At 41.5% G+C, this 24054-nt stretch overlaps 1 protein-coding gene across 3 annotated transcripts in view; it reads right to left on the reverse strand.

Annotated features, from left to right (window-relative positions):
* Positions 1 to 1774: 1774 nt before the first annotated feature.
* Positions 1775 to 24054, reverse strand: part of HHAT (hedgehog acyltransferase) — a 151607-nt gene continuing 129327 nt past the window's right edge. For 2 of the 3 annotated variants that reach the window (XM_039568916.1, XM_039568912.1), the window contains one exon: positions 1775 to 4067. In XM_039568916.1, coding sequence (XP_039424850.1) covers positions 3976 to 4067 — 92 coding nt within the window. In that variant the 3' untranslated portion in view covers positions 1775 to 3975. The remainder of the gene's footprint in view (positions 4068 to 24054) is intronic. The other variant, XM_039568914.1, reaches the window with a different exon arrangement.

The raw sequence follows: 24054 nt of genomic DNA on the forward strand, positions 1-24054 counted from the left end.
TTTTTTCTTCCTTTTACATGCAACTAACGGAGGGACCGCTCCACAAGCAGCTCCTGGCTGGATTGTCGAATTCAGTGCATGTGCACAGAACACCCCTAGGCATCCATGGGGACCCACCAGAGAGGGTTGATCTCAGATGTCCCATAACACAAGAAATGATCTATTGTAATGCAGATTTCCCCTCTTCCTCAAAGGTGTAACAGGCACAGCATTCTTCACACAGGCTTTGCATCAAGCAGTATTTCAGCTGTCCCTACTGCATTAAAATATATGCCTTAACTAACAAGTGGCTGTGTGCTGGGAGTTATTTTGGAAAGCAGTAATGGGCTGCACTATTTGTGGAAGGGGGGAAACTATAAAGCACCGTGAGGAGAAGTTGTGACAGACCATGCATAGCAATCTCCTCGCTCTTCATAGCTCCTTGAGGACAATCCTGCCACCAAGCCAGAGGAAGGAAAGCCTCCCCCCTCAGCAAGTGCAAACTGTGATCGGCTCAAGGGTTAGTGGTGACGAAGGAAATTAAGTGGGTGTGCAAGAGAAAGGACGGGCCCTGCGTTATTGCTGTGACTAATAACAAAATTGCTGCAGGTTTTCATAGTTAAGCTGGTTTTCTTTTGACATGTGGTAAGCTGGCTATTCCAACTAAGCTGCTTTTAGCTCTCAGATGTGAAAGGGATAGGTGAGCGAAGCCTTTCTCACCCTCTAATCAATGCAGAATTAAAGAAAGAGCCACTTAGCATAATCTTACCCAGTAATGACAAGGGCTCTGCTAGCCAAGGAGGGGCTAGAGCAAGGAGATGTGTGTCTGTGTGTGCAAGAGACTTTACTACAGCTCTGTGGTGACCATTAAAGCCAGATATCACTACACACTATGCTTGCTAGTCACTTAGGCAGCTTTTCAAAATCACTTGTGAACTCTTGTTGTCAGTAGCCATCATGTAGCTGTCCAGCTCAATTTCAGAGCCACCATCTTGGGGGTTTTTTCTGGTCACTGCACTTTTGTGACTTTGAGGGTCTATGAGCAGTACTAGTTGTTGTCTGCTGTTCCCCCTGCCCCTACTAGAAGTGCTCCCTTTGGTTCCCAATGGCCAGCATCTTTACTTTTACTTACTTTGGCCATGTCTGTCTTTGTCACCTGTTTCCTACACCCCTTAGCTAGCTTTTTCTCAGGGTTTGGAAGTCTCTCACACACCCCTCACCTATCTTTTTCCTCTGGCAAGTGGCACGGCTACTCCAGTCTCTTCCAGGTCTCTGCAGACTCCCACCTCTCTAGGGCTGTCACAGAGGCCTTGCTTGGAGGATGCCACTTTGGGCTACCACACAATTAGATCAGGTGCCACATGATGAGTCTCTTCTCAGGCCGTGCTGAGGAATGTTGTCTTCAAGCTGAAGGTGTAACTCAGTGGCAAGTTTGAAGTGCTTCAGGCATAGAGCTGTGTGTTGTCTGACAGAACATGCCCCATGCTGACAGCTGCTGTATAAGCAGGACTGAGAAGGAACTGTGTGAGTGGGAAGCATAATCTTATGTGCATGCTGCTCTTCTCAGAAGCTTCACATGTGGAAGTTTCTCCTTAACCCAGCTACAAAAGGCTTATTTGCTTTTTAAACTCACACCACTAGGGAATGCATGTTGCATGCAGTGCACAGCAGGGATGAAAGTGACCAGTTTGCATTGTGCCCATCCTGCAGGCTTTCAGTGAATATTAGTGTTTCTCCACCACAGTGGAGCACTTATTTTTCTTACACAAGGCTATAGTTTTCCAAGACACAGTTCTCAAGCCAACAGTCCATTTCAGCTTTATTCACAGAAACAGAAAAATGTACAAAATTATGAAAGATATATAAAGCACTGAAAAAAAATAGAAAACAATTTAGTTCTGAAATAAGCATCTCTATATGACCTTCAGAGTCATTTCCATATTGGACCCAGAAGTTCTGCATGCATACAAATTGGAATCCAATCACTCAGCAGCTCCTTGGTTCATGTAATAATGGTAATCAATAAGACTGAAGAACAGATTCATGACTTTTTGCTCTAATGCTAATTCCACTTAATTGCAAAGTTTGAGAAAATTCTTGCCCTTATCTCAGTGCTGCCCCAAAATGGAGGCCAATATCAGATCCCGTTAATAAATTCAGAGGCTTAAAGCCATATACTCTGTGGCTGAGAGAATCCCTGCAATCATCATTCAGCCAGTCAGGAGGGCCATGTTTCTGGCCAGGCAGCACTCAAGGTAAGTTATTTTCAACAGGCCATGGTGTCTCCCAGAACTGGCTTCCAGGGGAAATCATGACATTCTCAAGGCAGGAGAGCGGGGGCACTCAACAAAAAAAGCTTTGCAACAGAAAGAGATGGGCTTCTCTCTGCATGGATAGAGAGCTGAAGCCTCTGCCCTTATTTCTTCAGGAATAAATGGAGGGTACAAGAAGGCTGCCATAGTTGTGAGCAGCAGAGACATCAGAAATGCAGGCAATAAGCAGAAGACTGAATTTCTGCTTATTTTTCTCAGGAACTGAATTCCTTGTTGAAGGGATAAGTTGTATCAGACTTGGCTGAAGCTGCAGGAGTGATGGACAGTAGGATACTAACTCCAAACAGGCTGAAAGGTCTGCCAGGGGCATGGAACAAGTTTTGACATGCTTTGGGTGAAGGAAGCTGCTTTTGGAAGAAGTCCTCTCCAGAACTCGTGGCCTTTTGACCATGCCTAGGGAGAATGTCTAACTTTAGAAAGACTAAAGGTCTTCTGGCTGCTCTTCAATATCAGTTTAAAACAGAACAGTGTACCAGACACCCACAGCACCAGACAGGGGAAGGATCTCCCCTTCCCTCAGAAAGCAGCGTGTGCTGAAGCACTCCTGCAACATGGACACCTGCAGGCATGACCTTCCCAGCTCTGGACAACACAATCTTTGGGCAAAGATGCTGCTGTAACAGGTCTGGCTGTGGGCAGAGGACATGGAGCTCCAGCTAATTTGGTGCCACTGTATTGGACCTTTCTGTTTTTTCCTAAAGGTGAACTTGAAAAGTTCCTCCTAGGGTGTCTGCAATATATTGCAGGAGCTGATTGTCTGGACACCAGAGAATGAAGCAGACTGAACAGATTTACCATTCACCCAGACTGGGGATATCTCCTTTTGTAACAATACAAGAGGCAGACTGAACAGTCTGAAGGTGGTATTAGCCCCAAAATAAAGGTAGTATTTTATGCTTTAGCTCTAAGACAAGGCAGACAGCACTTAAAGCCCGAGGAGCTTTAAGAGCATATTTGATTAAAAAGGAAAGCTGTTCCTTAAGAAAAGACCTGCCTCCCTACTCTCTCTTTTTAAAGAAACAAAACCATTTCTAAGGTTACCAAAAAGGTGTTATTTTAAAGGCAAAATTTTAAATGAAGACTTTAAAAAGAAAAAGCAGACTTTGCTACGGTAGGTGGAAAAGTAGCTTAAGGCAGAACTACTCCAGTCAGTGAGAATACAAAATGTTCTAGCTTATATCAGAAAGCAATCAGGAAGAACTGATGAGCATCATGCCCTTCATGCAGCAGTGTAAGTGCAGGGCACAGCCCTACATGCCCCCAGACACCAACTGTGAGAGATTGGGCTTTTTGAATTCTCCAAGGTAGAATTTTTTTTTTTTTCTTCAGTATCTCAAAAGAGGCAGCAAAACATGAAAAAAATCCTCAACATATATAAAATACCTGTTCTGAGATGTACACTTCTAATGTACATAGCGTCACAGAGATGCTGTTTTACAAAAATAACACAATTCCAAACGCTTCATAATTTCTCCCCATTCCCGGCCGTAGGCCATCAGTGTTTCTGCAGTTCAATTCCTGCATTTGCAATCCAGAATCAATTAAATAGCTTTTGGTTTTAATACCTGGACTGAAGACTTGGTCTGGCTCACCCTTATGCAGACAGAATATCCAGTGTAGAAAAACCATTAACCTGCCTTAAGAATAATTGTTTGTATCATTCCTAATGCGCCGCGTACTTCTGCTCCCACTCAATTCCAACATGAGAATAGCAGTACAGGAACCCAAGAACAGTCAGGGTTGCCCATGGCCAGCCTATAAATAGAAAAGACAGACAATACCAGTCAGAATAATTAATGACTGCTTCAAGTAGAAATACTCTTGGGAAGACCAACTTACGATGCTTCCAATTAATTTTATTAGCAGTTCAGTCTCATAAGTAAGTAGAGTCAACCCACAAAATTTGAAAAGGAAAATTGTCTAAGCTTCAGGGTTGCCTGACCCCCTGGCAGGGGGGGTCAGGGAATTGGACCAGATTTATTCCTGTCGAATTACAAAGGTCTGTTTTGATCCTCTCCTTTGTAGTGGGTTTGTCTATCAAGCAGATTGCCCCAATGAACCCTGATGCTTTAAGCTGGCTATGGTACTTCCTAGGCACAAAGGGATATATAGCCACAATGAAGATTATTAAAAATCTGAACTAGTCCAGTTACCTGTTCTGCAAAAGGAGTCTGGGGTAATCTCTCATTAAGATTGTTTTGGATATCCTGCAGCTTGGTGTAAAGCCTGATGCACCCCTCTTCAGCCCACCAACAGCTAATATGTGTCAGTGAAGAACAGACAGACCTCTCTGCCTGATTTGCCTGATGCCCAGGCTATTTTTTAACTAAAAAGACTCTTCCAATATATAAAACCTTTGCTGGGGAAATGATGTTTCATTAATATTACAAATTCTTTCACACAAAAGTCACCATCTTTTCACTTGAACTTATCACAGCAAACAGCAGTAAGCAGGAGGTCACAAGCCAAAAGGTCTGTTGCTTTCCAGTGGAGTTGTAAATAATTCGAAAAATCTGTAATCAAGTAAATGGTTTTGCTTTCTTTGATACCTTTCCTGACACCTCTGTTCCCTTTGTCCGTTCTCCTCCTTTCTTTAGAATGTATGAAATTCAGATCTTACAGGTTGAAATCCTCAGCGCTAGGCCCTGATGTTTTTCAGTGTGTGTTGGCTGGGGAAAGAGGACACAGAGAAAGACGTTTGTGGGTTTTTTCAATGGCTTTTTTGTTGACATAAAAATTTTGGTTATGTGCATGACTGGTTTTCTGCATGCTGTCCTTGAACTACCAACACCTGCTTCTGAAAGAAAAGCTGCCCCTCTTGGGGAAAACTCCAGTCTAAAGGAACCTGCTGGCAGACATGAGATTGGCCTGGAAGAAGGGATGGAGAGAAGCTGTAACCTCTGCACAACATGATACTCTGCAGGAAGAGCTCTTTCTGAAGGTATATTTACAAGGTGCTTTGCAGGCTGGCTTTGTCCAGGCTCCAAGCTAATTCCAGCCAGGGGACAGTTAAATTGTGCTCACATCCAGCTGAGCCTTGGCTCACTACCCTGCTGTGAGTTCAGCAGAACTCACAGCCCCAGACTCAGTCCTGCACTTCTGGGGATGGCATGTGCTGGGATCCTTCCTCTGTGCCCCAAGAGCTGGGCACTGTCACACTTCATCCTGGGACAGGTTTAGAAAAAGTTGCTTCCCCCTGCTATGAATAGCTGGGTTTGTTTCATGAACCTCTAATTATTCTAGCCTTGCTTTGTGGTGAAATCCAGTCCTGTAACCTGACTGATTTTCATGGAGACATTTACAAATATTAATCCCTTGTCTTCACAACCCCCTGAAGCCAAATTATACTTTTGTTTAATTATTTGCTTCACAAAATGAATTTGCTGAGGTATCTCCAAAGGGATTTTTAACCATAAAAGTCTTGTTTTTATTTCAGTGAAATTAGGCTACTGCAGATTAGGTTTCACCTTCAACAGCAAGCTAAAGCCCAGCTGTGCTTTGTCTCTGCTAAAATTGCATGTGAAAGTATGTCAATAGATGTAATAAAAACATACCTCTTCTGGCAGCAATATTGTGGCGGCTGCTTTATACAGACTGAGCCAGAAAATTAAAAAAGGACTGAGTCTAGAATTGTTCTTCTGTTTTAGGGGCACTTTGGAAATTTGCTAGTTACATGTTTTGCATTTTTAAATACTGTAAAGCTCTGGCACACAGAAAATGTGCCAACCGTAGTTTGACTTGCTTGCTCTCCTCAAGCAGTGTATAGAGATCCTGTCAGAACACATAGCTATGCACTGGACATCTTTTCTAGATGTCTTAGGCTTCCAGTAAGATTCCTCCATAGTGCCCAGAACCTGGGTTCACAGGTTTTTTAGCCACTATAATCAGGTTTGTGGTAATCCTCCTGGAATGCAGGGAGTCTATCCTGTACAGTAACGGGTGTCAGGGGCAGCATTCAGCACATCATCTCCTCCTGACCTAATGAAGGTGAGAAGGAAGGGGGAAGACGAAGTGACCCCAATATGGGCAAAGGAAAAGGGGATTTTTAAAAATTCAATCTTGCTACAGTTCTTGTAGGAGGTGCTGCACAAATCCCAAAGCATTTCTTGCTGCTCAGGTAGGAGGCAGCTCCAAGCAGGGGTAAAGGGGCACCTATGCCTCGCCCTTTCTTGCCATACTGGAACCATGTGTAGTGCTGGTGGGTGGGTGTGGGGAAATGCATGCCTTTGCTTCAAAGGCATCACGTTCTGCTCCTTGGCAATCCCAGATTAGCTCCAGCCCACTCAAGGCAGATTTGCACAGGTACATCCACACTTGAGAAGCAGCCCAAGGACAGCCTGAAGCAAGCAGGGGACCTTTAAACTGTTTTCACTCATCTCTTCCATTTTAGGACTGGATATACCATAAGGTTATTGAAAAGTCTGAAGAACTTGGTCTCCAGAAGGTGATGATGTAGGGAAAGACACCTGAAGTAATGCTAATGCAGCAAGGGTGCAATTTCAAATTCTGCCCAGCATGCGTTTTCCTTGTTGCTGACCTCCACAATCAAACAGCAGCACGAGCTGCTCTCTCACAAGGCAAGGTCACAGGAGCCTTCTTCTGGCTTCCACAGTTTCTCCTTGTAAACCCAAGCAACCAAACAGTACCAATGGCCTCGGATCCACAGTTCCAAGGAAATGTCCTCCTTTTACCCTGGGCCAGCATTGTAAGGTACGTTTGTCCCTCAGGCCTTTCGCTGTCTCTCATTCTGCTCCTACTCTCAGACACCATTCAGAGGGCTCTTCTTTTTGGTGACTCCTCAGCTTTGCCTTATCCCCCTAAACCACTGCACCCTCACCTATGCTGTACCACTCTCCAAACTCTGCTTGGAAGGGCACATGTCTGCATTCTAGATCAGTCTCTCTCTATGAAGTCATACATAGAATGTGCTCTTTAAAACATTATTGGTTTCAGATCAAGCACTAGGCTGTTAGGAAATGACTGAATTAAGTCTGTCTATTCAAAACCATGTCACGTAACACCTTAAATCTTACAGTTTCTTGACTGGTTTCAGTAATTTGATTTTGGGCTTGAAGGCCAAGTTTCATGGGACTACTCAGATTTTCATAATTTTTTTTTCACAGGAAGATTAATGTATTCATTAACATATGCTATTTGTAGATACAAGGACTAATTCATATGCTCTTTGAAAATCCAGCAATATTTGTGAGCTTTACACAAATGTCTGCACAAATGTCTTCTAAGACAGCTGGATATTACTTTTAACAAAAGAACACTGGGTGAGAATCACAACCAAATTCTCTGCTTATGGTGAGGTATGCTGCTCCACAAAACATCAAACACGAGCTCCTTTGTGAGGAGGAGTGCAAATTTTGTAGAGAGGTAGCAGCAGCACTTGATCATCTATCACACAACCTCCTCCCAGAGAAGTCTTCAGGTCCAGCTAGTCCTGAGGCACTGCTCTGTCCAACAGAGCTCGTGGACTTTCTAGGAGTCTTGCTGGTTAAAACCACATTTTGGTATATTATGTACCCAGCTTTTAGCCTAAAGAGCAGGAGACTTGTCTTCATTACACCATCAAGATAGAATTGATACAAACTTGCTGCTACAGGAACAGCTTTTGGAGTTACTCCTTTCTTTCAACTTCCTATCCCTCATTCCAAAGTATTTCTGGATACTTTGAAAACTACTAGAAAAGGTCATGTTTCTAACACATTCTGGATTTTGACAGGAGTGGTGTAAAACTAAGCTTTCAATTAAAAAGTAACAGTCTGGATCACAGCTCTTAAAAGACCAGTTATATCCCTATAACCTCAGTTCAAATCATTTGAACCAACATTTAATCATGTATCCAGAAAGAAGCTCTTTCAAATTTCCTCATCACTCACAGTAATGAAAAAGAATCACACTGGCAATGTTTTGGGCAGGTTTCAATCATCATCAAAATGCTAGGAAACAGTCCTTTGTTCCTTCCAACCTGTGAGGTGTAAGAGAAAGGGGCTGCAGTTACATTTTGCATTTTCCAAAACTGCCTTAGTGGCTCTTGGACCTGAACATTATTTTTAGCTGTGCCTTGGCTGCACAGTCCTCAGAAGTCTTCAAGTGCAGAGTAGTTATTAAATCAATTGAAGTCAGAAGAAGTAATCTCCCTGAAAAGCTTGGCTTCAGGAGCATGCATCTACTCTGATTTGGAAGTACCTAAGTTGCTGTAAGGCTTAGCACTCAGGAAAATTTATTCTTAAACAAAAGTTCAAATGTGACAAGACACTGCAGCAACTCCTCTGTAAAGTGGAATTAAAGAGACACAATGGTGGGAAGGAGGAAGAACAGGCACCAGTCTGCCAAGCATAATAAAAAGCCAAAGCAAACCAGCATTTGAGGCCAAGACGTCTCTTACCTACAATTACTAACATACTTAGAGGATCAGTAAAACTACCACTTTTTCAGAAAAAAGAACGCATTCCAAACTAAAGATCTCTTGAAAGACGCCTATTATCTAGCCCAACATTTGAAGCATCTTCAAAGGCTGGGCTAGATAAACTCTGCACTTTTTAATTTTAATTTAATGTCTTTTTGTCACTTCCAGGTGGACCTGTCTGACCACTACAGCAGGGAATGTCACACAGCATGTGTTACAAACACGGCGCAGTTTGATACCCAATTAGTCCTCAGATATTTGGAAAAGAAAACTCAGTCTCTTTTCAGCTGTGTTATAGCAAAGCCCTAGCCTGATTCAGAGCAGGTTTTTTTGCGGCTACTTTCAGACTCCACATTGCACATGTGTTAAAGGACAGGCAATAAATTCTACAAACACACAGCCCTCCAAGTCCCATCCTCCCACCCCACAGAAAGCAGCACACAGAGTCACAGGGTCTGTAAATTCAAGATACCACCATGTCCCATTATGAGCCCCCAGCTAACAGCTCCCACAGCTTTCCCCTCCATCCATTGTGCAGCTTGGGAGCAGAGGAGCTCAGCCAAGGGGAACCAGCTTGGCAGATTAGGTAAGGCTGACCTGACCTATTCCTATAGATTTCCAGGCACTGAAGACACTTTTAGCTGGTGGGTGTGGAAAAGGTCCAAATATTAATAAAAAGTATTACTGTACAATAGGTAGTATTTCAAAGGAAACCCAGGGAAATGCTCAAAGGATAACTCAGATTGGTCCCATGCAGCATCTGGAAACATGACCAAGAAGGACAAAATTCTAAGCTTTCAGGTCTAGACCTGAACCTCAGCCAGGTACACTGGCAGTAACCACAAAATCTTCCTCTTTGGTAGACATGAAGCAGTTTCCAGCAAAAGGCACTAACAAACGTAGAACATAGTAGTCTACTTACGTGAATTTTAAATCATTATCATCCTGAAGAATGCTTACATCTGAGGCTTTCTGAGTACTTATCACTGCTGTGAGAAACTGAAAATGGAGACATAACAGTCCAAGACCATCAGCTGCAACACAGGATGACCACAACTCATTCAGATCAGCATTACTGAAAGCAAAAAGCCAAAGCCTCTTAGTGTTCTCATAATGCAAACAGGTTGGATTTAGTAGACAGAGGTCACAAAAGTTGTGGCTTTCCTGTGTTCTTACTGTGCATGGAACCAGGCTTCACCATAGCTAAAATCATTTTACTTTTATGCTTGATGGCGCTGAAGGAAGTTGTGTGCTGACAAAGACTTTCTTAAGCAACAAGGTATCAACTTAACCTGTGTCAGGGCTAAGGTTGCTGATCACACTTTTTCCTGTTAATTAGATAAGCTGCAAATAAATAAATTCACAGGTAGAGCTCAATAGATTGGCCCATCCTATAGCTTTTATGAAGCACCCCTCAACACAATTCAGTGGTGGTGCCAACACTATTTTCATTGCACTAAGTACGTATATGAAAGAAAAACAAAACAAAACACAAAAACCCCCACAACCATCACGTTGTGCTATTTGCTGGCAACTGCTCTGTGGATGCAGGTATCCATACAGGATACACCTGCCTGCATGGATTCTCTGTTTTGTCTTTGGAGCTAGAACCTCATTTAATGCTAACTAACCATGACCACTACCAGCTCTCCAGATGCTGCACAACGTAGACAAAAAGAGTTATTTCCCCTGTATGTATCACATGATACGAGCAGGATAACTTCACTCTATATTTCTTGGAGTGTTTTTGTGATACTATCCTACCCTAAGCATTTTTACTTCTAACCCTTGTAAAAAGCACAAAAAAATTTCACAGGAGTTATGCCTTCTGCTTCATGTTTTAAAATAAATCTTCACCCTCTAGTAGTTTTCCCAGCAGAGCTAGTCAGTGGAAAAAAGCCTGATATTTTAGGCAGTAATTGTGGCCTCATGCATATCAAGTTGACTCTGGAGTAGTTCAACTAAAATCAAAAGAAGCATATTCGTGCTACTGCTGAATTTGAATTAACAGTAAGGAAGACTGATGAAAACTGCCTGTTGGAATTTTCCTGCCAAAACTGCTAATGGGAAAGGAAAAATACCCCAACCAACCAGCTTTAGTTTTCAGAGTATGAAGGGTTGAATCTGTAAATCTTCCCTCTCCTCTCATGTCTTGAGAGCTACACACAGCTAATATGAAATCAAAGCCCACAAAATACGAAATCTTAATGCTCATTTATTTTTAGTACGGAGACAAAAGCTTCTAAAAGCATTATTGTAAACAAAGATGCATCTTCACCCAGAAGCAAGGCAAAAGAGCTACCTCTATGAAGCGTTCTGCAAAGAAAACATTTTAGAGTAATGTATCTGGCTTAGGACAACACTGTATTTATCATTAAATGTCTACTCAGGTATTCCCAACAGAACTGCATGGTGTGAACAAGTACCTAAAGATGAGACTTGCAAAGATTTTAGGGCAGTTTTCAGTCGTAATTATCTGCTGAGTGTTATATACACCAATGAAAACACCAGAGCCAGGAGCCTCCTTTTGTTACAGTTTTAAGATGAAACAGGAGAATGAAGAGTTAACTGCCCAGGACAACATGAACATCCCAAAGGCAGAGCTGGGAACACTGCTGTTGCCTAGCAGGATCCTAAGGTGAGCATCTGCCTCTCACTGAGCAGAGAGATGCCCATGTTATATATAGAAAGACATGCTGAGTAGAAAGGTGAATTAACTTCCCATCTACTAGAGCTTCAAATTTCAGGAAGATTTATCTACCAGTCTAACTGGGGTTCTTGGATTTAGGTTTGTGTGTCAGGCTTTTCACATACAGTGAAGCTCCTTCTCTTGCCTTTTAGTGCTAGGGAGCTCTTGAGAAATCAAGGCTAAATACTCACAAAAGAAGAGGATTTAAACCAGGGGTTCAGACACATGCCATCAATCACCAGTAAGCAAACATTTGGGTAAAAAGGTGGAGCACTATAATTTATTTCCCCAATGTGATCGCTGGCTAAGGTACCCTGAAATGGTCATGAATATAAGATGCCTAAATGACCATAAAATAATTAATTTTTAAATATGAAGAATGATTTAAGGATTAATTATTCACAGTCCCCTTCCTACCTGCAACCCATTTTTTAATCTGCCATTTTTCCTTGTCATCTTCAAAACCATTTACATTCCAAGACCATTGCAGCTATTCCATGGTGCTGTCTTGTTTCTTCACAGCATTAAGAATAAGAAAAAAAGCAGACAGTGTGACAAATTTAACAAGTATTTACAACCAGCTACGCTAGCAACAAACAAACTACAACTCCTTATCACAGAGCTCTCGTACCTGAAATGCTCCGTGGATAAAAACTATATTAACTGCTAGAGTTTAATGCAGTAAGCGAAGGGCTGAGAGCACAATGTTAACATGAACACTGCATTTTGATAATTGCTATATCAGTGTAAAGCTAGCACTACAAGTGGGGTCATTGAGCTGGGTTCTCACTTAGCACAAATACAAATATCTTGAGGGATGGAAGTGCCCAGATAAGGTAACCAGGCAATCTTGCAGTCGTTTACTGAGCCATAGCAATCGATGCAGGACTAAAGGATTTTGAACACTGCTGGTCTCAGGCTGTATGAAGTTACTCCCCTTCTGCTTGAGTCTTGTTTTCACAGTGTCACCAAAGGGCAAAGAAAAGAGCTGATGCAGACTTAGGGAGGCAGCCCTGGAAGCACAGGGGTAGTTGAAGGTAGCCATGAGCCAACAGAAAACCCTGACAACAAACAACCCCCATCCCACTGGTGGCATATCCCATGAAATGGAAGTGTTGCACACAAGTTATCTGGAGCAAAAGGGCCATACCAGATTGACCTCAGTAGACCAGTTTTTGATGGAACAATTGCTTCACTTTTCAGCTGTACAAGCTGACCTGACCCTGCTGCAGCCCATAGAATCATAGCAACTAAATAGAAGAATTATCAGTAAAATAGTTCCATTACAGATAGTTTGTGGATAAGACTAAATTAATTTTAATTTTGGGGGGAAAACAAGTCTGTGTTGGTCCATCATCAAGACCACTTGAAACAAAGGAAAAAACTAATTTAAAATTCCTTGAATAATGTCAATATTTAATTGACTTCAAGGACAAAATTAGACAATTTGCTTGTATATTCTCAGAAAAAACATTCTGGATTTCAAGAGTACATCTGCTTTTGAGTTTGGGGAGGGAATGCCTTATTCCCTGCTTTCTGTGTTAACTAGGCAACACAAACAGAGAGTACCTGAAAATACAGGCCTACCTGGGTGAGCTGTGTAAGCACAGAGGTCATCTGAAGCAAAAGCTGGTAAACCATTCATCGTTTGTGTCAGAAAACACAGATTAGAAATTCCCAGGCAGCTGTATCACCATGCAAAATCTGCCAGCACTTCCAAGGACAGTGATCTCATTTCCTAAGCCCTGCTCTGCTTTCCTGGGATCTGATCTCAGGCCAGTAAGCAGCCAGCAAGCAGCCAGCCAAGGGAAGGAGGTCTGACGAGCACAAATCTGAATCAGTTACCTACCGGTGCGGTCACAGAGATCAAAACCATTCCATCAACCCAAGCTGACACTGATGGATACAACCCTTCTTTGCCTTGTAGCTGGCTTAGAGGAATGCACATGGAAAGATTAAATCTTGTAACAGCCTAGCTGTTCTCCTTGCTTCCCTGTTTTAAGCAAGCTTCCTGAGCAGCCGCTGAAGGGGATCACTCACAATGTTCCTTTCAGGAAAGATGGCTGCACTGGCCATGTACAGAAACAAGTCTGCAACTGCAGAACATCTCATAAGCCCCCATCTTTTAAAACTGTTGTATCTTTACCAGCATATTCCCTTTTCTGGAAGGAAAAAACCTTTCCATTACATAAAACAAAGTCATAGAATTACTATGCCTTGCCAGAAAGTTTTGCCTATATTTAAATTGCCTTATTTAACAAAGTGCAGTTTAGTGCAATGAGATATAATCTTTCCACATCAAATTAGGAAGGAGCATGATCTGATGCACAGCTGTTACATTCTCTGTTGCACGTGGGCTCTGCTATTCAGTGTAATAAAAGCAGTGCTGCAAATCTTTTAACATGACTGTCAATAATGCCAATATATACATCTTGCTCAAAACCAGTGTATACCCACACCTCTCCGAAGGTGAGAGTGGGCAGAACTCTGTTCTGCTCAACTAGTTTCCTCTTCTTCTTCTGTCCCTAGCTAAGATGTGCTGGAAAGGGCAGGATCCTGCCAGCCTCACTGACTCCCTGCTCCCCCCTCCTGGTGGGGCAGCCTTGATGACAGAAACTGGGCTGCAGTCCCAACTTTCATGGGATTTCTCCTAGCGCTAATTTCACATCTCATGGGAGAGAAATATAATGAGAACTGGCTACGAAGCAGTCATTTTCATTTGTAAATGGGATAGCACAAAGGAAGAAATGAGAACAAATTTCCATATGTACAGTCTCTGCTAAACAATCATCTCTGCAAATCTCTCCCCAGCGTGTGGTGAGCGCTGCCTTTATGGGATCAGCCACACAACCAGAATAATTAACTAATCCAGGCACCCTCACATCAGCTCAGTGGATCCAATAGAACAGAGCTGGATCTGATCTGATTTCAGACCACAGTTCATGTGCAATGGTGTGGCTACATGGATTAGTCATTTTACAGATACATGTGGGCTAATCAATGAATGCTGCATCTCAAGCAGGCCCAGACCGTGATCAAATATCTTTGCTTATAATCACTACATGTCAAAACAACACTTCCCCACATCATCATTTTTAAACTAAAATACCAAGATGCCCAATCAAGAGAGCATGGTGGCTACTGAGGCTGGCTGGGCATGGGCAAAGACAGCGCTGAAGAAGGATAGAGTGCAGCATGTCCACAATTTACCCTAATTATCTGGAGAAGAACCAAAATATTGTCCTTTTTTTTTTTTTTTTTTTTTTTTTTTGCGGGGATGGGGGCAGAGGTACATAGCTCACCCTGCTGAAATAGGCTGTTTTTCTTCTGAAGGCTGTATCACTCCTGATCTTGACAAGGAGAGTAATGCCAATTTCTTTGGCAATAATTAGCATACCTAACAGAGAGGATAGAGGGTTCATTTTCTTCCCTTCTCCTTTATTTTCAGTTGGCTCTTCTACTGGTTCTATATGAATTATTACTAAAAATCAATGCCTCATACTGAAGTAAATATTCTGGATGAAATAGAATGGAAGAGCTTTTAAAATTTTATGCATGGTCACTGAATGCAGCTGATTTTTGCACAGGAAAGGGACATTTAAAAAGAAAAGTATCAGTCTGTTTTACTGGTTCTTTTCCCTATTTGAAAATCTTAAATGCACAATCTGGTTGTCAAGCCACCATCTACCATCTTACTAATTCCTTTCAAAAGAATCTTTTGAATAGACACTGGCACACCCAGGATAGATTTTGAAAGTTCTGGTTTCTGGATCATATTTTCCAGCACAAGTTTTAGCATCCTTCACATCTGCTCACACTGTATTCATCATATGGGTCAAAACTGCTCTTGATAAGCCCTTTTTCCCTTTTGAAGAATTACTTTGCGCTGGGATTTGCCTCAGTGTTCACTTTTCTGCAGAACTGCAAGACAACTATGGATAAAAGACCTTCATCTGTCCTTCGGTGTTTCAGTGAGTACTGGCCTCAAGTGAAGAGCTCAGCTGCAGTGAAAGTTTGTCGTAACAAAGAAGCCTGATTAAATAAGCGAAACTTACCATTTGGCAGAGTCCTTCAGCAGTTCATAAAAGTCAAAGACAATACTTAATGTTTTGATCAGAAACTGTGCTTAAGTCTTTGACTTGCATTCTTTATGACCTTTCAATCACATTTGAATACATTTCAATTACCAAGGCAGAAAAATTACCCTGGCAGATGGACCAAGGTCGTTACCAATTTACTAACATTCCTACCTTCCCTTTTGCTGAAGTCCCTGTATCTTCTATGGCTTATATAATAATAAACTATTCTTTTATTCTGCAGAGAGTGATGTAGCTTAATTTGTTTTAAATCCTAACCCAAACTACTACAGATGATATAATTGCTGGGTAGAATACTTGAGAAGCTGTGGCACCATTTGTGTCTCCATTTTGATCTGCTACTAGAGGCCTTAAACACAACAACTTGAAGTACAAAGAAAGACAAAAGCAGAAGGGTGACTCAAATGCACTGGCATCACTCTAGACAAAGACTATGCAAAACTAAAGTGTTTAAGTGATCAAGTCCATCTCCAGTAAAAAGGAAGAGAACCCAACTAGGGAACTGAGAACCCAACTAGGGAAACAGCAACAAAAAAGATGGGAAGCAAGAATCAAACTCACAGATTAAAAAAAAAAATTATCTCTTCACTGAAAAAGAAGACCTAAGAGGCTTCCTCGGCTCATCAATACTGATCTAACAGTCCACTTAGAATATGGGCAAAGAATGGGGACTATATGCTACCTTAGATGATAAATTATCTTAATCAAGTACGTTATGAGAGACTAAAACATTCAAGTACTCTTGTTAAAAAAAGACTTTTTTTTAGAAAAGTAGACTGTAAGAAAGATTCAATAACAATATATTTTTTCAAATCTGAATTGGCTGGTTTTAGTCACAAAAGCAAAGAAAGCTTGTATGTCAACACAAGAACTTGAGCGTGCCTCAGCAGGGACAACAGCCAGCTCAGCTTGCCTCATGCCTTTGGTGTATAGATGGATCCCATATGTGCAGAATGGATACCAAAGGTCATGTAGCAAAAGAGACCCCCCAACATGATCAATCTGTAATATCAAGTTAGGACTAACTAGGGTGGCCTTTACCAGATGAAAACAGGTCCAGTCTTTTGAGCCTTCTTTCAGAGCTAATGATGCTAGTTTTGTTTCAGTCTGAACACTTAAGATAGTCTACAGTGAGGACCTGTAAGCTTGGCACAGGTTGACCAGCAGCTTAATTATAGCTGTCATCTCATTAATGTTGAAAAATTTTATTGCCTTCCTCTTGGAGATATAAGTGGACTTAATCTTGTATCTCAATCAGGCTTAACAGAATATTAAACACAAGTGCTGTCAGTAGCCAACTTCTTTGATGAAGGCAGCAGTACATAAAGCTGAATTGAATTATTAGTTAAATTACTCCTGCAGAACTCACATGACGGTAGAAAAGTTCTGTAAAAAGTCTTAAGTAAATGTTAACATTTTCAACAAAATAACCACTGTCTTTGATTAATGGAGATCTAATCAGACTATACATTAATTTGGAATCATCTATGAACTGTCATGGAAGTAATTTGTGTCATCTCAAACCCAGTACAAATTTGTCAAAGTACTACATGTAATACAAGGTCTTGATGTAATTAACTTCACTGATTAAAACGCTCATGAACTGTGTGTCCTTGGCCAAGCACAGCACTGCCATGGTCTCAGTTTCAAGAGAGCTGATGGGTCAGCACTCACTCTTGTAACACAAGTGCAGGAAGGTTACTGCAGGCAGACCCATGCAGTTGGTTACACCACTGTGCCTGCACTGAGATAAAATCATACCTACTTTATGTAACACCACAGACACTGGGAAGATACAGAAAGTGCAAAGTGCAAGCAAGACAAAAAAATCCCAAAACACTCCTTATTTTTTCAGAATCATGCTGAAGACTCAGCATTCTAAGATGTGACATCTGGGTCTGTGATGGGTCTCCTTTGTTTTTTGACTTTGTCAGTAGCCATGCTCATAGCAGCACCTGCACACCATGTTGTAGCAACAATGCATATTGCATTTGATGGGGTAGTAATTATATTGGACTAGATTCCCCAAGGGAAACATGCTTCTTCCCAGGAAGCTTCAGCTGGAGGCTCCCTCTGGAGCTGCCCTGATGCTCAGCTCTTTGCCTCCTTTGGAAGCTGCTCTGTGGCTCAGTTAGAGTCACTACATGAACACCCCAGGATTTTCTGTAACCTCACAGCTTGCACACCCTCCTGCAGCAGAATGGAAGAGAGAGGTCCTCTCCCTGCTCCACAGACTACACTTGGTTTCTATCCAGCAACTGCGTGAAGTAAATCAGACTCTCCAGTATGGCACACAACTGGCAGAAACTACATCCTTACAGATGCTTCCAGATTGTCTTTAGCATTCCCCAGGAGACATCAAGAGCCCAGACCATGGGAAGAACATCTCACTACTTCACATTACCTGAACAGTGGGCAGTAAAGGTGAGAGTAGATTTTCAGAGGAAGAAAAAAACCACACAAATAAAAATAAGAGCATCATAAAGGACCCCTAACCTATGCATGGCAGACACACTAAGACAGACAATCCTGGAGGGAAGAAAGGGGGATGGAACCAAAAGAGCTGTTTCATCTCACAAGATACATTTTGACAATTCTTCTAGACTGACTGTCAAAGCAAGTAAATGCTGACTCTTATCTCCTAGCTTCTCCTGTCCTCATCTCACAACCTTTCATCAGCAATACTGTTACTTAAAAAAGAAGTACGATACAAACCTTGTGTGTTTGACTGCACTGCAGGAGCCAGCTTCAGTGGGAGACAGATCTGCAATGCTTATCCCAATGAAATGGTGACACCTTCACATTAGTGAGTGATCAGGACTTTTTTAATAAGGACTTGACCTTTCTAAACATGGCATAGGTCAAACAAATTGAGACATCACTAGCTCATGGCAATCCCTTTTGTGGATTTTTCATGCACTGTTGCCACACAAGACTTTACTGTCAGCTCAAGAAGCACAAAAAACAATGCACTGAAAGGATCTAACACTGTTTCTGCTTCATGACCATGTCTTGCTCATCATTCTGTGCTTATTGAGTTCCATTCACAAACTCCAAAGAATTTGGAGAGCTGTGGAAAAGCACACCACAAGGAGGAATGAATGTGAATTTCTTCTGACTGACATCAGGCACAAGAGCCAAGATCTACTCCCAGATCTGCTACTGACTTACTACTTCTCTTTGTTTCCCTTTGTGACTTGTAAAGCAACTGGAATCACAAAATTCTTCAAATGGTTAGGTCAAAAATACAATACAGGTCAACAAGAGGATACACACATCTATTGCCATATTTTTCTGCTCAGAAACCTGGCAATCTACTGTAACCTTAAAGTGACCAAAGCAGATTCAAATGAAGCTGGGAGAAGAAACCATGCTCATTTGCTCTCTCTTCAGGAGTGATAATTTTTGACAAACCAGGTTTATAAGGACAGGTGTTTTGGGACACTTTTGAGCAATTTTGCTCAACATTTTTGAGCACTTCTGCTAAGTGCAACAGAGGTTTTACTAAAATAAAGACAGGTGCTATTTAATTTTTTTTTCAGAAAGAGTACCATGATGTAAAATTTGCATTATCAGGTTAATGCAAATTTAATGTTTAATGCACCATTAAAAGTTTAACTCATACAGAGATGTGCACAGAGCTGCATGATAGTGTCACCATCAGGCTCATTGGAAAGGATGTCTTAGAAACAACAGAATCATCTTGCTACTACTAGAAAAGACCTTTAACTGTGGTTGCTGTGATTGGGACAGCATTTATGTTCAGTATAAAGCAGAAAGATGGCATCAAATGCCCTAGCAAAACTCTGTGTCCCTTATGACTAGGCTGCACACAGATAACAGTACAAAAAGGTTCAATCTCTGTTGTACATAATTTTTCTGGTAAAAGTTACAAGCCTATTCATGCCATTATATGCTGTTTCAACCCAAGGAAGAGCTTTACTGAAATAGTACAAGGCATGGATTCATGTGAGATGGCCTGGTGGTGCAGCCTCTGGGCATTCCTGTACTTGCAAAGGTGCCCTCTGCATAGGTGTGGCCCCACCATACGAAGTGAGAACACAGAACCAAGCATCAGCTAGGTTCTGGCAGAAATCCCTTCATGGTTTTAGCCTCCTTGAAAAGTGGTCCTCCAAAGGAATCCCAGACCTTTGGGAGACACTCTTTAGGAGGCCATTAGTCTTTAAGAAATTTGGCATCTTGGTTACTTTGCATCCCTCAGGGATAACCTCTCCTAAATGCATGGACCAGAGCTTAATTACACACATAATTAAATACAACAGTTCTCCCTCTAACCAGGGCCTCTGTCCCTTACACCAAGGGGAGCTGTTAGTAATGTCCCTCAGGAAGCACTGGCATGCTGCTATCAAGTAAAAAATAACTTTGGGCTCCTTTTTCTTTGTTTGCTTTGTTTTGCAGCATGACCCAGAATAAAAGGTTGGCATTGAACTGTTTATGGGATAAAAGACACAACTGCCACTACACAAGCTGAAGCAGCTCAATAGCTGAAAACACCAACTTCCTGCAGAGAGTTGATGTGACAAAACTTGGACTCATTTTTGGAGTCAGGCAACAGACCTTCAGGCCAGCACAAAGCAGCAAGTGTACTGAAAGCAGGCTGTGTAAAATTCAGCATGCAGCTTACCCAAATTAGCTTTTTGTGAGACAGCCTCACAGCTTGGAGAAGGTTTCTTGAAAACAACACCTTGATGGTGCTTTCTAAGGCTATGAAAGTGTATGTGAAAGAAACAAGGCCGACTGCAGTAAATGGAAGGTTTAACATATCTAGGATAAGCTCCTACTAAAATTTTCATATGACATAATAAGGCTCAGATTTAAATCCTTTGGTCTTTTTAGAAAATGAGTTTACCTGACAAAAGAAGATTCAGACATTTCAATCTGGTACTGACAAAATAGTGGGGATTTTGCTACCAGTTTTAAAGGAAATAGGACTGGGTTGCCAGGGTATGATGCTCTCTGTTGTACAGTGACAACCACGCCGAGCAACTCAGCTGGGAGCTGAGCACTCAGTAATTGGAGGGACTTGGCTTGAAAGTAGCTGAAATATTGATGCCTACCTCACCTTGGAAATACACTATTTGCTTGCAACAGTTATTCTGGTACTTCACATTTATGAATACCTGACAGGACCTTCTCTCACAATCCTCCCCTGCCCCACCATCCAAATTATCCCTCACACTGTCCCATCTAAGAAAATGAGTAAATTCAGTATCTTAATGAATAGCAACACTTGAGTGTTAAAATTATGTATCTCTCTAGTAAAACAGTTGGGAGTAGAGGACAGGAAAATAAACATCTTTTTGTCAACTTCAGTGAAAAAAAGAAGACACAATTTTGCATAGACAGATCAAAATACTTCCGTAAAATTAATTTTTTAACAAATACCTACCAGACTTCTGGAAAGTGTTCCTATTCTAACTTTCATGAAAAGCATTTAGAAAACAAAAGGTTGTATCTGCTCTGAATCTGCAAATTTCACTTGAACAAATTTTGCTGTAATTTCTCCATCTATTGACTTTCACACTGCAGCATTTTGTTGCCTTTCAGCTACAAACTTACCTATCTGCAGAATCATTCTGTGAATGGAAACCATCTCACCCTTTCGCCATCGCCACTGCTCTTCTCCAAAACCTGCCAAGCTCTGCTGCATGCTCTTTTACCATTAATTCTCACCCTCATGAGCAAAGTCGACCACTAAGCACAGGATGTGAGCAGACCAGCAATGTGTGCCCCCCAGGCAAAGACTTCTTCTTCCACAAAACCAGAGAGAGAACAGGACAAAGTCAGAGTCACCTGTATAGTCCAGTTCAGCTCCTGGGGAAGTGCAGTGGTGTCTGCTCCAGGCTGCATCTCTGCCTAGACCACAGTGCATGACCTGCAAGCACTAACAAGCAAGACAGAAGCATGCAAAGAAGTCACAGCATACACCAGGCTCTGTCCTGCATCCTGACACAGTTTCAGATCAGACTCCATAAATAATTTAAATAACATTTACATATCAAAAGAACAAAACTGTCCTTGTTAACTTCAGCAGGAATTTCTGAGTAAGAAAAGAGTGGTCAATTCCCATATGATGAAAAGCCAAATGCTGACAGAGTCAATTGTTCCTCACCTCTGGGACACAAATCTGAAGTCCTCCCCATACTTCCCTTCTCCTTTTCCTCATCTCTAGCCAAATGTCAAGTTTTGCCTCTAGCCTTTCAAAAAAACCTGCCAACCTGGCTGTATGCACTTCAGCCCCACACTTGGAGATGCCTGAAATGTTTTGTCTGAGTAATTTCTTCTAGGAATTGGCCTGAGGGAAAGGAGAAATAAAAACTGAATTAAAAAAAACCCAAAAAGCAAATAAACAATTAATGGTATTGTAGCAAAAAATGTGAGGTGCTCCTAACCATACTAATACATCAATTCAAACTTTTTTTAAGGATTATTTTAATACAGAAATGTTAATGTTATTCTTCAGTTTTCTAATATCACTGTTGGAAAAAATTAAGGAGTATGCAGTCTTATTTCAGCATGAGTAAGTGCTTAGGGTTCAAATGTATAGAAGTATTTAGGTTAAACATATTTCAAAGTTATTCTGCCTCTCAGTTCTTATTCACTACCTGTCTTTAACTAGTAGGTGGGAAAACTGCTCACAGTTCTCCTTGAGCTCATCCCACTGGAGTAGATTTGAAAGACACTGGTTTCTAAAAGGTCTGGTAACTTTTTTCATATGGCAAAAGGGAAGGCTCTCCCAGGATGCCTAAGCAGGACGCACTGAGTCAGTGAGACGCATTTGAAGTCTCACTCCTTGACTTTCCTGGCCATTTAGGAATCAACTCAACTGTACACGAGGTTTTGCCTTAGTGAGTACATTTCAGGTGTTTGAGGTACTTCTGATTTGGAAAAAAAAACCCCAAAAAATTCTTCAAGAACCAAAATCTGCAGCCTCTTTGGAGTTTTCTTTATCATATGAATCAGTCACTGATTAGGAAATAGCAGTGGAGGAGACTGGACAGCCTTGAAAAACCAACCACACACAGTATTGTGAACCCAGCTTTCCCTTCATTCTGTGTGCAAAACACACAATTCAGCTAGAAACAACAGAGCGCCTCTGATCTACCTTTCCAACATGCTCTTGGAATTGCCATTAAAACCTAATTTTTACCCTCTGATCTTTCTAATCTTCTTTCCACTTTAAAAGATCTCTGGAGGTGGCAGGAGCAATCACCATCAGACTCTCTTAAATGAGCAGCTCCAGGCTTTTGAGGTTTTGCTGAACACAGAAATACATTGACACAAATAGCCCTGGAAACACAGACAGAACTAAAAGATGGCTCATAGCAAAGGAAAAGGGTCTTTTCAGGAATAATCACAAAATTGTATACAAAGCAACTTCTACCCAAGATTGTTTCCCACAACTTTACATGACAGTAATACTGTAACAGTCAAAATGGAAATGGTACTTTCTGTTTCTGAGAAAAAGATGTACTTTCTGTTAGTTTTGTGAATTCAGGTATGCATTAGTTCAGCCCCCACCTTGGGAGGCAGAGTCCTCAGTCTGGCACATGGCATGCTGGAGCAGATCAAGGAAGAGGAGTCCTTCCAGTTTCACATTAGGAGGATTTTTTCCTCCATGTGATTTTACATGGTAAGTCCAGATTGTTCATCAGTCACCCACTGACCTTTCCAAAATCCTCTTTAATACTTAATTCTGCATTTTATAATTTTAAGCCAAGTCTGTGCAGCAGGAGACCATGTGTGAAGAAGATGAAACAGAAAGCTTAACAAAAACCAGCCTCCCCATGTCCACCACAATTCTTAACCCAAAAGATTCGAGACAATAAATGCCCAGCACTTAAATACAGCTCCAACATCAAAGAAATTACAGACCCACATACACTGCAATAAAAGACTTGGGGAATATAAAATGCTCCTCTGTCAGGATGACCTGTCAGTAATTCCAGTGAGGGCCTGCTCCTTATCTCACCAACATCCCTGTAAAAATCTTTCAGACTCTGTACCTAATTGAGCAGCGTTGTTGTGTGTAAAATTTAGCATCATGTGGATGTAGAAAAAGCATCCAAATGGACAATGAACATGTATAAGAAATACATCCATTGGCAGAAGGCAGCCAGAGAATCTTACTGGAATTTGCTTCCATGGTGTATGTGAAGGATCTTAGAGAGGAGAAAGAGGAGGTGCGGGCACAAGGTGTAATGGAGTGGAAGACTTACACAGAGCAGTGGAAGGAGACTGAGACAAGGAGCAGTTCAGACTTAGGACCAGAGACGCCAATGGAGCAAAACCAGTGGACACCAGCACTTGCTGATGTAAATGCTGCAGCACAAGGAATGGCTGGACTCAGGAGCTGGGGAGCAGCTGGCCAGAGGAAACATACATTCAAAGAACTATTCCCTTTAACAGTTGCATCCATGATTGCATGGAGATGAAGGAATTAATTCAAAATTAATTTTTACCATGTAAATTACATTTTAATGCATTTTGTCTTTTAAACAAATTCGTTTAAAATTT

Source organism: Corvus cornix, chromosome 3 (assembly GCF_000738735.6).
Source record: "Corvus cornix cornix isolate S_Up_H32 chromosome 3, ASM73873v5, whole genome shotgun sequence".
In the NCBI taxonomy this organism is placed as follows: domain Eukaryota; kingdom Metazoa; phylum Chordata; class Aves; order Passeriformes; family Corvidae; genus Corvus; species Corvus cornix.